The following is a 14,531-nucleotide window of genomic DNA, read 5'->3' as shown; positions in this document are numbered from 1 at the left end:
TCCATTATCATTGATTACAATAAAATTACAATTACAATAAAAATTATAATAAAAACTCCCTTAAGGAGAGCTTCTTTATTAAGTAGTTACCACTGTATTATTCCACAAAATCAGCTTTTATGTTGCAGCTTTCTGGCGACTTCTGCACAGATAAGTTATCGACACTTGAGATGTTTTTAATGTATCTGCATCCTAATTACTGCCAGTTACCTGAATTCTTAAACATGAACTTACAGTGCAACATAGTTAAAAAATCTTACCGATTTTAAGAATTAGATCACATTTGGTTACTCAGCCCCAGCAGAGCATCCCGTCTGTCACAAATGCTCAGTGTCTACTACCTGCATAAAAGTGCAACGATTTCACTTTTTTCAGGGGGTAAGATTGAATCCTACCCATGCTCATTCGTTTCTGCGTAAGGAGTCATTGATTACAAATAATTTGTCAGTGTCTCATTCTCAACAGGAAAGTTTTAAATGATGGCTGAAGAATTCCTACTACAGACACGAGCTGGTCATCAAAATCCTCGATCAAGAAGTACACGCTAAAATGTCACGCTTCCCTTTCCAGTATCACAAAGGTCCGCAGAAGCAGCCCTTTTATTCCAGCTCACATCTGCACCCCAGACGCCCCGCCCGGCCTGCTGGGGAACGCCCCGCAAAAGGAGAGCCCCCACAGGCTCAGCGGGCCTACTCGCCACTGTCGGGGTCCCGCACCCTGGCCCAGCCCTTAGAGCAACTCCGAGAAGGGATGGTGGGCCTGCGCGGAGCCCCCTTCACGGCAACCTGCTACCTGACCCTCCTGAGCGCCCAGAAGCATTGTATGTGGTATGGAAAATATCTCCGAAAGACCGGTTGTGAAAAGTGCACGTCAGAATGTTATTATACACGGGAGGCGACAGTGTTGCTAATCAAGGCGGGGCTTTAATTTTCCTACATCTTATATTCTCCCTCCCCATCTGAGAACCACCTCAGGGAGAACCAGTCCCACAGAACTCGCCAGAAGAGAGACCCTCCACCCATTTCTGCACCCCCGACTCATCCCACACGCTACGCCAGATTCGTCTTCGTGAAGCCTTCGGTCGCCCTCCCATTTCAAACCTCCGTGGCCCTGCCCCGGCGCTGCCTAAACCCCTTGGCCTGGCACCCACGGGCCTCGCTGCCGTGGCCTCATCACCCCCACGCCCTCCAGAGGTACTTGTTCACACGCTGCCTGTCCTCTTTACACCTTCTGGCCTTTCCTCACACCCCTTCCCTCGCTCAGAATACCTTCCCCATGCACGGCGTCCATACAATCCTGCTCACGGCGGCCCCAATGTCCTGACCTCCTCATCTCACCGCTGGGGAGCACGCTTTCGCCTGACCTTCCCCGACCGCCGTCACTACAGCGGGCCACATTCATCGGCTGTAATGTCAAATGCATTAAGTCCAGCTCCTTTTAAAAGCAAAAACAGTCAGGAGGCTGCTGAGTCACCGGAGGCCCAAATGAATTGGTCGAAAAGAGCCGGAGCAGCCCCGGTGACACAAAGGTCTCCGTTACGCCATTTAAAAGTCAGAAGAGAACTGACACCATGCTTTCTATGATCATTCCTCTTGACCGCATCTCAGACAACCAAAACAGGAACCAGAGATGAACAAGGGACAGCTTCCCAGGGCCACAAAGGATCACCTACTTGGAAAGAAGGAACATTTGGAGTCCTATCTCAAGACCTGGGATCCAAAACAAGCCAGATTACAAAGACTGTTCCAGTTTTCCTGGGGGGTGGGGGGGGGGGGGGGGGGGGGGCTGGGCTTGGGGTCTCCAGGGGTCTGCGGCTGGGACCACACCTAGCTGGGCATCCTGGACGAAACGTGGGGAAGTGGCGGAGCCCTCCGAGTCCCAGGTGCGGATAAATGCAACTCCAGCCACTCAGAACTGAGGTAGATTCACTTTGTGAATAAAGCTCAAAGTACTCTTTAACCAAAGCGCTCTTCCCCACAGTGGAAAATACCCCGGGCTCTGACAGAAACACCACAGTGATTTTCAAACGTCCTCACTGCCCCCCTGCCCGGAAGCAGAAACAAAGGCTGATCGTGCAAAACCCCCACCCAGTCCACCTTTCTCATGGTTTCTTCAGCTCAACAGCTACACCCAAAATATCTGCATAATTGAGTGGTACTTAAAGAGTTACCTAGGGCGCCTGGGTGGCTCGGTCGGTTAAGCGTCCGACTTCGGCTCAGGTCATGATCTCACGGTCCGTGGGTTCGAGCCCCGCGTCGGGCTCTGTGCTGACAGCTCAGAGCCTGGAGCCTGTTTCCGATTCTGTGTCTCCCTCTCTCTGTGACCCTCCCCCGTTCATGCTCTGTCTCTCTCTGTCTCAAAAATAAATCAACGTTAAAAGAAAAAAAATTTAAAAAAAAAAGAGTTATCTAACGCGGACTTAAAATATGTATCGGGGCAGTAAGAAGTCAACCAGGTTTGGGATCTCTTCTCCCAAGAGGAGGAAAATGTCAATCATCTGTACAGTTTCAGTGTTTCAAAAAGGACAGAAACTTATCTGCCTCCTTCACCGCTCTTATCTCCAACACCTAATAGAGGGCGTGGCATGTAAACGGTATCATTAATATTTATTGCAGAAATGAAACAATTCTAAAAGCGGAAGGAAAAACTTCCACAGCCAGAAGTACATAAAAGCAAATATGTGGGGGTGCCTGGGTGGCTCAGTCGGTTGAGCATCCGACTTTGGCTCAGGTCACGGTCTCACGATTTACAGGTTCGAGCCCCACACTGGGCTCTCTGCTGTCAGCACAGAGCCTGCTTTGGATTCTCTGTCCCCTCCTCTCTCTGCCCCTCCCCTGCATGCCCGGTCTCTCTCAAAAATAAACAAACACTTGGGGGGGGGGGGTTAAAAAAAAAAAAAAAAAAAAAAGCAAATGTGTGGTCTGCTGCTGACCAAACTCCCAACCAACAACTAACGCCTTCTTGGGTGCCCGTCTGTGAAAGAAAATAATCTCCGTGAGCAAATATCGGTACGTCACTGTCCGGCTTACAAAGCACCTCTGCGCATCGGTTCTTTTGGCCCTCCTTACGCATCTGTGTGCCGGGGACTCCTGCCCCTGCATTTTATAAGGAGGCAAACAGAATCTGCAGTCAAGACGAGGCGGAGTCCAGCCCCTGTGCTCCTGCGCCACGGGGGCGCCGACGGGCAGCTGACGAGGCACCGTCTGAGGCCGCACCTAGATCTGCAACCCCATCACTCGCCCGGGTGGGAATCGGACACCCCAGCCTTGATCGGTGTGGCCCCGACTCCGGGGCTCCCTTCTCAGCGCATCCACCCCGCAGGGCTGTTGCGTTCACAGGAGGGAACAGGCTAGAGTCGCGCCTGGCACTTCAAAGGCACTTGAGAAAAGTTAGTTCTCTCTTCAACTCACGTCTCTCCTCGTGCATATGTGAGGATTTGCTGCCGACCACAGACAGGCTTTGAAAACCCTCATCGTTCACTAATACCTTCAAAGAAGTATACAGGAGGAAAACAGGATTCTTTCTGCCCTAAATTTCCTGGACAAAGACAACAGGAGAAGCCAAGTTTAGGGCATGGTCTCCTTTCTACGGAATTTTCCCCAACAAGACAGCACCTTCCCTTTCGTAGCTTCCGTGCCTCCTTCCTCCTCTAACAGCACATGCCCACGTGACGTCCGACCCCCTTCCCGTTACTAAAAACAAACAAACTGCCGGGTGACACCTGCTAGCAGGCTTCCGCTGGGCTCCGACCCTGGAAGGGGCGCCCAGAGCCCCCACCTCAGACCTGCCCTGTGGGCACGGCCACGGCCACGGCCACGGCCACGGCCAGGCCGGAGAACGTGGAGGGAGAGAGCCGGGAAGGCCAGTGAGCCGGACGTCCTCAGAATACAGGCAAACGAGGCGTAAAGGGTGAGGGGCACCACCCTTACGTCATTCCAGGACGGGAAGAGTCGCCCACTCGCAAAACGCACAAGATACGTTCACTGAATTTTCACAGCGACAATCTGTGGCGCGGCTTCCCGGTCTCCAGAGAAACGCTTCCCACAGGGGCAGGGAAGGCCCCTCTCCGGAGGGAGGTCAGCGGAGCAGGTCGGCAGGGCGCAGGGCGGGGCAGGGGTGCCGCGGGGAGGAAGCAGGACGGGATTGCTGGGCGCGTCTTCTCCCCTGGCCCGGCACTGCCGTCAAGGACCTGCTGAAACAACAAGCGTGTGTTGTCATCCCGTGTCGTTTTCCCCAAGGCAGCCTGTCACCCAAAAGCCGACTCCCCTGCCCTCGGATGATTTCTCAAAGACGAACCGAACAAGCCGCCGAACTACCACACCTTCGCCAACTCTCCGAGCTCTCGAGCCGAACGCCACGCTCAGGTCGAGGCTCCTCCGCGGTGGGAGATGCTACAAATGGCTGCCGCCGCGGAGGCTAACGGAACACGGATTTCTTCGTTAGAGAAAAGCCACGAATCGACATCAGCTGAATTCAGTTTGCCCGCGTTCTAACACCAGATCTCATCACATTAAAATGCTGACATACACAAATGACCTATTTTTTATTAAACCCTTCTGTTAAATATGCACAAAATATGCACTCCTATTCCTGAGGGAATGCCAACACCTCGAATGGAAGAAAAGGCAAGGTGTTTTATTTCTGCAAAAGATACTCACTTCAAATTCTCAGAAAACACTATATATATATATATATTTTTTTTAAAGTTTCCCCTTAAAGGGGCTTGGCGGGGAATCCTTGGACCTAAAAGCGTTGCGACGCCGGTCAACTGCAGGCCACTCGGAGGCAGTGAGGACTCCCTATGTGCTGCTCAACGACTGCCGCGCTGTCTTCCTAACACCGAGGCCATCCACGAGCTTGTGGTGCTTGGCACGGCATCCAGAGGACTTTTAAATTTTCCGATTCAGGTTGCTTTGTAACCTAAGCAGCAATGTGCAGAGGAACTCCCATTCTAAGTCAGAAATCCCCGAAATCCCCAACTGTCTAGAGGCCCCGCCACCCTCCAGCTCCCATTTCCTCATCCTACTGAGACACTGAGGCCCAAGGAAGGGTGGTGGTCTGCCCGACGTTTCCCAGAGCGTAGAACTGTGCTTTTAGCCCCAAACTGCTATTTTTCCAATCACCCAATCTCAGTTGGAACAATGAGCTACTGAATCTGTAACAGACGAATTTTTCTTTTAATTGGCACCGATGTGCTCTAGTAATTATATATCAAATGACGGCACTCTGGAGCCAGTACGATGCCGTGTTTCCAAACAGAAAGCAAGAAAGCTAAAGAGAACGAACAAACACCAAACTTCTCTTACACCATGGAGATGAGCCGCTAAAAGCCGTGGCCGAAATACTCTATTTGGCCTCTGTGATTCAAAGACTTCGTCTCTAATCAGCCAGAGCTCAGCTGAAGGGAGCAGCCTCAGATCAGTGGAGCGGGGGAGAGCTGACCTGCTCTCAATACCAGCACCAGGAAAAGTTCCAACCTCTCCTTCATCTACAGTTTTACAGCATCACCGGAACTACGCGCTCGGCACTTGTGCTCAGTCACTTGTCAAGGATGTCTCATCTCCCCAGCTAATGCAAAGCTTTGAGGGCGTAACTTTCTCATAGGCCGCCTCAGTAACAGCCACTCAGACGTTTCTGATGGTTTTTTCCCTGCCAGATTAGAAAAAAGCCTCTCCAGGCACCTGGAATGTACCATTGGCCAAGCAGCGCAACAGCAGCCAGTTTCAAGACGTGGACCAGCAAAACTGGCACCTACAGGAACGTGGAGAGGCTGGCCTCCCCTCACCACTGCAGGAGCATAAGCTGGCAGAGCCTTTATGCAGGAGGGCAACTTGGCAACACGTGGCAAATGCCTCCCTTCCTCTAACCACAAATTGAGCTCCTAGGAATGCATCCTTAGCCTATCTTTCAAGTACATAATTTGTAGCTGCCCCCAACTGGCCCAACATAAATGTCCATCTATAGGAGGCTAGATAAAGAGCGGGCTAACCATGGAATGCTACACACTGAGAACAAATGTGGATAAACCTCAAAAAATATATTAAATGAAGCCAAATATAAATGAAGCATATAATAATTCCATTTATATAAAGTTCAAAAATAAGGAAAACTAATCTGCGATGCTAGAAGTGAGAACAGTGGGTCCCCTTGAAGAGCGTGGGGAAGGGGCCATAGGGCTGGTTGGCCAGGAATGCTGTTCCTTAAATCTCGGATTGATTCTGCTTTGTGACAAATTAACACAGCTTTACACTTAACACACTTCTTTCTTTATGCTATTCCTAAATTAAAAAGAAATTTTAATGAGCAAACACATGTACAAACACAGCTAGTTCAACTCTGTTTACACTGAAACATTATCAACATCTTGTGTGTTCCCAAAAGGAAATTGGTAAATATGTCATGTAGCCATTTAAAATGAAGATATTTACTTACTAGCAAAGAAGGATGTTCTATGCTTTATTAAGTGGAAAAATGAAACAATAAAAAATAGGATTCTAAAGACAAAAAAAATTGCAAAGACATCTTAAAATCATACTCATACTGTAATCACACTGTTAGTAATAACAGTACATCGTTATTTTGAATATACCTTGGAGAAGCAAGCTGATTATGTGAATGCCATTAGGAGCTGAGACTCTGCACATAAGAGGTATAAATGTAAAATCATTCATCTTAAATTTGACTAGGAGGGGCACCCGAGTGGCTCAGTCAGTTAAGCATCCAACTTCGGCTCAGGTCATGATCTCGCAATTTGTGAGTTCAAGCCCAGTGTTGGGCTCTGTGCTGACAGCTCAGAGCCCGGAGCCTGCTTCGGATTCTGTGTCTCCTTCTCTCTCTGCCCCTTCCCCTCCCCTCACCCTCGCCCTCTCCCTCTCTCAAAAATGAATAAACCTTTTCAAAAAATTGACTAGGAAAGACCAATAGAAAACCGTGTGTGTTTTCTTAAGAAAAAAAAAAAAGGCATTTTCTAGCTGTGTGCAATAAAAGGGTATAGATGCAATGACCAAATAGCAACTTCTGGTGCCTAGACTCTGCCTCGAACAGTATTTGCCACTTAAAGTCACCAAGGCTCCTAGAACCTGATACCAGGTATGGGGCAAAAAATGAATCTGGAACATCTTTTTGTACCTCTGGGCAAGAAAGCTATCAAAGACTACAAAAGCTGGGCCCAAAAGACTTAGGGGGCAAGGCAGAGGGGCTACCATTACACAAAGATGGGACGGTTCAAACATCAAAATGAGGGGTACCCGGCTGGCTGAGTCGGTAGAGCACATGACCCTTGATCCGAACCCCACACTGGTTGGAGATTACTTTAAAAAAAATACATCAAAATAATACTACAGAATTTTCATGGAATAAAGTAAGAATCTGAGTTTATACTGATATCAATAAATGGAGAAAAGAAAGCTCTTCCTTATATTAGACTAACACCTGACAAACGTAGGAGGAAAGAATAATGGAGTCTGAAAATCACCATTTGCAACTATTATAGTAACACAATAATAAGTGGTTCAGCCAAAATCAATGAATGCTACAACTAGTGGATAAAGGTTTAATGAGAAACAGGATACTTACATAGTCTCAAAGTGTCCCCTCACAAATTACCTCTCAATTACAAAGAGAAAAATGGAACTTTACAACAGATTAATTTAGTAAATACAGCTTTAATCAGGTTAACATTAATTTGCCCACTAATACTGGGGCAAATCAGCATCATGTGCCTCTTGACATGCTGCCCTGGGATGGGCACAACAACATCAGTTCTGTGGTATTTCTCCCCAAAATGCAGCCCATGAATCTAATCATGAAAAAAAAAAAACAATCAGACAAATCCAAACTGAGAGGGATTCTACAAAATAACTGAACTCTTAAAAATGTCAAGATCATGGTAACAAAGAAAAGGGTAAGGAACAGGTCCAGACTAAACAAGACTAAAGAGTTTGCAACTAACTGCTGTGTGTGAACTTGGACGGGACCCCAACCAGGAAAAAATGACTTTTAAAAGACAGCACTAGGGTGGGGCGCCTGGGTGGCTCAGTCGGTTAAGCACCAGACCAGCTCAGGTCATGATCTCACGGTTTGTGGGTTCAAGCCCCACATCAGGCTCCGTGCTGACAGCTCGGAGCCTGGAGCCTGCTTTGGATTCTGTGTGTCCCTCTCTCTCTCTACCCCTCCCCTGCTTGTGCTCTGTGTGTGTCTCTCTCTCTCAGAAGTAAACAAACATTTAAAAAAAATTTTTTTCTTTTAAAAACAACACTAGGGTAACTGGTGAAAAAAAATTTAATGTTTGTTTATTTTGAAAGAGAGAGTGTGCATATTGATGCGAGCAGGGGAGGGACAGAGAGGCAGGGAGAGAAAGAAAGTGGGGCGGGGTGGGGGGAGAGAGAGAGAGGGAGGGATGGGGGGGGGAGGGGAAGGGGGAATCCCAAGCAGGCTCCATGCTGCCAGTGCAGAGCCTGATACGTGGCTCAAACTCACGAACCGTGAGATCATGACCTGAGGGGAAACCAAGAGTCACATGCGTAACCAACTGAGCCACCCAGGTGCCCCGTAACTGGTGAAATTTTAATGTGAACTGTTGATTAGATAAGAGGAATGCATCGATGTTATATTCCTGATTTTGATAAATGTACTATGGTTATGTGAGTGACAATTCTTGTTCTGGGGAAAGAAATGGACACGATGTCTACAAGCCAGTCTCAAATGATATATATTTTACATACACAGAGGGGGAGGGGGAGAGAGGGAGGGGAGAATACAAATGATAAAACAAATGGGCAAATTTTAAGCAATTAGTCTGGGTGACAGGCATATAGGAGTTCTTTGCACTGTTCTTGTCACTTTTCTGTAAGTGTGAAATTATAGCAACGTAATTTTTACAAAAGAGAGACTTAAGAGGTATGTATACTAAATGTAATGTGTGGTCCTTGTTTGGAAATATAGGTGAGTAAGCCAACTAAAAACATCTTTTTGTGGTAGTGGTCACATGAATCTACACATGGGATACAACGGCACAGAAGCAACCAACCACACACACACAGACACACACACACACTCACGCTAGTGCATCTGAAACTGGTGAAATCCAAACGAGCTCTGAGGACTACACCAACGGCGATTTCCTGATACTGATATGTACTATAGTTACGCAGAATATTACCCCTGAGGAAAACTGGATGAAGGGTACATGAGACCTCCATGCATGGTTCTTGCAACTTCCTGTGAATATAGAATCACTTCAAATTAAAAAATTAAAAATAAATTAATAAAAAGATCCTTATGAATCAAGAAATCGTAAAGAATATTCATGAATCTGTCAAAGAACAGACTATATTCAAATGTAAATTTTTAACGTGTGAAAATGTAGTTTCATTTCTCAGAACAGTCCACGTATCATAGAAAAAATACAGAAGACACGATGCTTGGAATTTGCTTTAAAATAATGCAGTAAAGCAGGAGCCTGGGTGGCTCAGTCAGCGGAGCATCTGACTGGCTACGGTCATGATCTCAAGGGCTGTGAGTTCGAGCCCTGCATCGAGTTTGCCACCGTCAGCACAGAGCCCACTTCTGATCCCCCGTTCCCCACTCTCTGCCCCTCCCTGCTCGCTCTTTCTCAAAAACAAATGAGTATTTTTCAAAAAGTAATGCAGTAAGGGCAACAGAATCGATTAAGTGAGACTAGCCCTATGCTGACAAATGGCAAAGCTGGGAGACAGGTGTACGGAAGTTCATTACACCATCCTCCCGACTTTTGTGTAAGTTTGAAATTTTTCCTAATTAAAAAAGTAGGATTCCTTTTAGAATATACATTTGTATGTGTATAGTTGCAAAGAAAGCAATTCAAATAGATACTCATCAAACTATGAAACGTGGTTATTAAAAGGTTAGGGGTAGTATTTAGGTGACAATTTTTTGCCTATCTTAATTTCTAACTTTTCATCAATAATTATATATTACTTGTGTAATTTCTTAAATAGAAAAAGGAAAAAAAACCCACAGGCCAAAAAAACCACTAAAACTTTCAAAATTATTTTAAGTGGCTTAAAAGCATGTCATGGCCTAGCGCAGGGTCACAGAAAAATATGTGCCTTTGTGAATAGTAAAGTTCACCATAAAAGAAATCTTACTGTGACACCAAGTAAATGCATGAATGGGATGATATATCACCAACAGGTGATGATATATTTTGAACCAGGCAAATCAGAAGTTTCACGCCAGTTGGGACCGCTGGAATATGTTATTAATGTTTCTGTGGCACCAATGATGTCACTCAATGAGATGAGAAAGGACAGGAAAAGTCTTTAAAGGAGCCAATCATTCAGAGGACAAATAAGCAGGCCATGGCTGGTTCTACTGTTTCACTCTTCGAATAGTACTGCAGTGTTAGAAGGGCTCACTGTGCGCTCCTAATTTGCTACAGTGGCAAATAAAGTAACTTTTCCCAGAGGCTTCTTTGGGAAATCCAATCTAAGTCTATCTCCTAACTTTTTCCCTACTGTAGATTCATAATTGAGTCCCCATCTTTCTCACAAGAATTGAACTGAGAAAATATCATCAATCCCAAGCTCTTCTAAAGATTCTAGGAAAACCCAATCCTAAATTTTCCTCAATCCAGAAGAAATAGCTGAAAGAGTAACTCAGTGGAATTTGCTTTTCTGCATTCAGCAATATTTTAGCACTTAAAAGCTAAAATCTCTGAGGCCTGAAATAAAACTGGTAGGCTCAATAGGGACAGTATCGTATGCATAGTCTCAAAGGGGACAGCAGTGTATTTTAAATGTGGGTTAGCAGGCCAACCAGCTTGGAACTGATTAAGAAGTGCCACAGTGAGGGCAGAAATCAACCCTAACCCGAAAGTTAACATTTGGCAACAACTGCACTTTTGCTTCACTCCATTTGTCATTCATTACCTCATGTAATCAAATACATAATTAAAAATGTGCAACTATTAGGGACGCCTGGGTGGCTCAGTCGGCTGAAGGTCCGACTTCGGCTCAAGTCATGATCTTGAGGTCCGTGAGTTCGAGTCCTGCATCAAGCTCTGTGCTGACAGCTCAGAGCCTGAAGCCTCTTCAGATTCTGTGTCACCCTCTCTCTCTGCCCCTCCCCAGCTTGCGGTCTCTCTCAAAAATAAATAAACATTAAAAAAAATTTTAATGTGCAATATTAGCTTTAAAAATTAAATATAAAGCTATTCACAAAGAAATGGATTGCTTATGGACTGAAGCAATCCATTTCCCAGTGTGAGTAATGTTGTAATAGATCTCCATATACAGGGGTCTCATATGAATGTTGGTTAACGTTCAGTCTCATATTCATGGAATCAGAGGACAGAGATAAAAGTGGAGCTTTTAAAAAAGCCACATTTGCTCTCAAGATGTTGCAACTTAAGGGGCGCCTGGGTGACTCAGCTGGTTAAGGGTCTGACTTCGGCTCAGGTTATGATCTCACAGTTCAGGAGTGCTGACAGCTCAGAGCCTGGAACCTGGTTCAGATTCTGTGTCCCTCTCTCTCTGCTCCTCTCTCTCTCAAAAATGACTAAACATTAAAAAAAAATTGTAATAAGTTAAAAAAAAAGATGCTGCAACTTAAAACCAAAGATGTAAGCTGCCTAAAATCATAAATCAATTCACCCAGCAGCTACACTTGGAGCTCTGATCCTATTGGCTGTAAGTGGGCTATACCCAGTAAACTCGGGGACAGCACAGGGTAACCTAACCCAATGCCCTCACTTCTGTCTCCTTTCCTGTCACCTGTGGCATTCGTGCTTCTACATCAAACAGTAACTAGCTGTCAGAACTTGAAATTCTATCATTTATAACACAGAGTAGAGAAATACAGAAGACTGCAAAGCTCATGAAGCTTAGCATAAACCCAATGACGCTCCTTTAGCTGGCGCAAAGCTCACAGGTAAGTTCGGACCACTGCCAGCCTTCTCTTGGCTAAGAAGGGAATAGCTTGCTTGATAATTCACGGTTTCAAGCCGGCCGTGTCCTGAGCAACCAAGGCCAAAGCCCACTACCACAGCTCCTTCCAAACTTCCTGACTGCCTTCCGGAAAGTCTTCCCTCTGCAGCAGAGTCAAATGCCCGATGAGAAAGCTCTGACCAGCAGGGACGCGCGCCAACGCAGAAAGGATGGCGGGACAGGCGGGAGCCCTAAGCGAGGCTGCAGATGCTGACAGCCAGAGAAAACGCCCGCCCGCAGCTCAGCCTGACGGTGCGTGTGGTCACAACGAAGGCTGAGGCTCCAAACACCAGCAGGTCCTATAAGCAGCACCTGCGGCTACAGACCAAAAGACAGTCTCTCGGGTGGTATGGAAAGATCTCTGATCTCTCTTCCATGTAGAGTACTTCGGCCATGTATGTCTTTAAATTTAAAGAGACACAGAACAACGTAACACCCATTTCCAAGTGTCTTATTGTCTACAGCAAGTCCAAGTGCTTGTACTGTTCTCACAAGTCCTTGGACCTCAAGCCACATGCATGAAGGTCAGGCAGCAAGAAACCATGGCCGACCCAGGGCCCCAAAGGAGGAGGAGCATGGCAAAGCACAGAGAGCCAGCCAGGCAGGTCCTGTCCCCGGACAAGACGAGGCTGGAAAGGCACTAGGAGGCCGCTGTTCAGGCCCCGCAGTGTCCCAGGCCAGAAGGCCACCTGCCATCATTTTAGGACACGTTCTGCCTGAGTCCCCGGCAAACACCTCAATTAATTAACATTTTTAAAGGACCTGAGTTATTTCTCCGTGAGAGCTCACATGTCAATCCCATCGTCCACATAGTCCTAACCTGGGAAAACAAAAACATGGAACAGCCCACCATTTCAAAGTGCAGAGTAAAACATTTTAGAGAAAAATCTGGTTGGAAACCTACATTACATTCTGAAGAGCAGTTAAGAGCACAGACTGTGGAGCTAAGACGGCTGGGTCAGACTCAGTTCCTGCTGTTCCCAGCCCTATGAGCTCAGACTAGTTATTTGCCTCTCCACACTACTGTTTCCACAAAATGGGAAAATAAGGGTAACAAAAGAGTTCCACCACGTATAGAGGGCTAAGGAGTTAAAATGTGTAAGTGGTTAGAGTGGCAACACAAAGTGCTCATGTAAGTACGAGCTAGGTAAGTAACATCAATTTACATCTGCTAAATGCAATCAAACAATAGTGAGTTAGCAAGGAAACAAGCATTTGATTCCTCATAGGCATTTTATTTTTTTAATGTTCATTTTTGAGAGAGAGAGAGACAAAGCATGAGCAGGGAGGGGCAGAGAGAGAGGGAGACACAGAACCTGAAAGCAGGCTCCAGGCTCTGAGATGTCGGCACAGAGCCCGACGTGGGGCTGGAACCCGTGAACCACGAGATCATGACCTGCTCTGAAGTCAGACGCTCAACCAACTGAGACACCCAGACGCCCCATAATGTTTATTTATTTATTTTTGAGAAAGAGTCAGAGGAGCGCAAGCAGGGTAGGAGGGAGAGAGAGAATCCCAAGCGGGCTCCACACTGTCAGTGCAGAGTGAAGTAGGGCTCAAACTCACCAAAAGGGCGATTGTGACCTGAGCCGTGATCAGGTATCGGCCACTCAGCCGACTGAGCCACCCAGGCGTCCCTGATTCCTCACATCTTTAAAGATAAAGGTATTTTCCTATTTAGTTGCCTGTCCAAAAATGTGTGTCAGTGTTGGGGGTGAGAAGTGGAGGAGGTCAGAGAGGTAAAAAAGAGCACAGAGAACCTAAATGACAAGCCCTGTCCCTTCACCAGAAATGACAACTGTGCCCTGGGTCAGAAGCGCTCGCTCTGATAACCTGTTCACTTTCATACACGGCTGGACCAAAGCAGAGCCAGCAAAATTACATTTTTTAGTCCATTCAGATTTTACCAAAATTCAGTGCAACATAATTTTTGAAAGTTGTAAAAATTAAGTTCAGAGGCCAGAACTGTGTGGTACCTCAATGAAAGTACAGGTTAATTTCTGACACAAAACTACCCGTGGCACGTTACAATGTGATGGTCAGGTACGTGAATGTGTAGAGCCTGGACTGTGACGTCAAAGGCTCTCTCACCTGCTTCTCTGACAGACAGTAAGCGAATGAATGTTAGAAAAAGGAAATAAAATGCTTCCCTTTAAAACAAAAAAGCTGATAGGCTGTTGTTCAGTAGAGTAATACAATGAGCGTGCCCGACTGGCTCAGTTGGTGGAGTGTGGGACTCTTAATCTTGCAGTCGTGAGTTCAAGCCCCACGCTAGGAGCAGAGATTGCTTAAAAACAAATTCTGGGAAGGAAGGAAGGAAGGAAGGAAGGAAGGAAGGAAGGAAGGAAGGAAGGAAGGAAGGAAGGAAGGGGAAGGAAGAGGAAGGAAGGAAGGAGGGAAGGAGGGAGGGAAGGAAGGAGGGAAGGAAGGAAGGAAGGAGGGAAGGAAGGAAGAAAGAAAGAGGAAGGGAGGAAGGAAGGAAGGAAGGAAGGAAGGAGGGAGGGAAGGAGGGAGGGAAGGAAGGAGGGAAGGAAGAAAGAAAGAGGAAGGAAGAAAGAAAGAGGA

General features: G+C 46.5%; 1 protein-coding gene across 17 annotated transcripts in view; it reads right to left on the bottom strand.

Moving 5' to 3' along the window:
* The window catches only part of WDR20 (WD repeat domain 20), a 65,954-nt gene that overhangs the window by 27,350 nt on the left and 24,073 nt on the right, over positions 1-14,531 (bottom strand). The window contains exon 2 of one of the 17 annotated variants that reach the window (XR_002083712.2): positions 3,930-4,189. The exons of 15 other annotated variants lie outside the window; for them this stretch is intronic. Coding sequence is in view for 1 of the 2 variants with exons in the window: in XM_053889830.1 (XP_053745805.1) it covers positions 4,285-4,416 (132 nt within the window). In the remaining variant the exon portion in view is untranslated. Of the gene's footprint in view, positions 1-3,929; positions 4,190-4,214; positions 4,417-14,531 lie in introns of those variants that run through there. One more of the 17 variants, XM_053889830.1, reaches the window with a different exon arrangement.

The sequence above is a fragment of the Panthera pardus genome, unplaced genomic scaffold, assembly GCF_024362965.1.
Source record: "Panthera pardus isolate Hobbes unplaced genomic scaffold, ASM2436296v1 HiC_scaffold_24, whole genome shotgun sequence".
In the NCBI taxonomy this organism is placed as follows: domain Eukaryota; kingdom Metazoa; phylum Chordata; class Mammalia; order Carnivora; family Felidae; genus Panthera; species Panthera pardus.
This window is presented reverse-complemented; position numbering and strand designations above follow the sequence as displayed.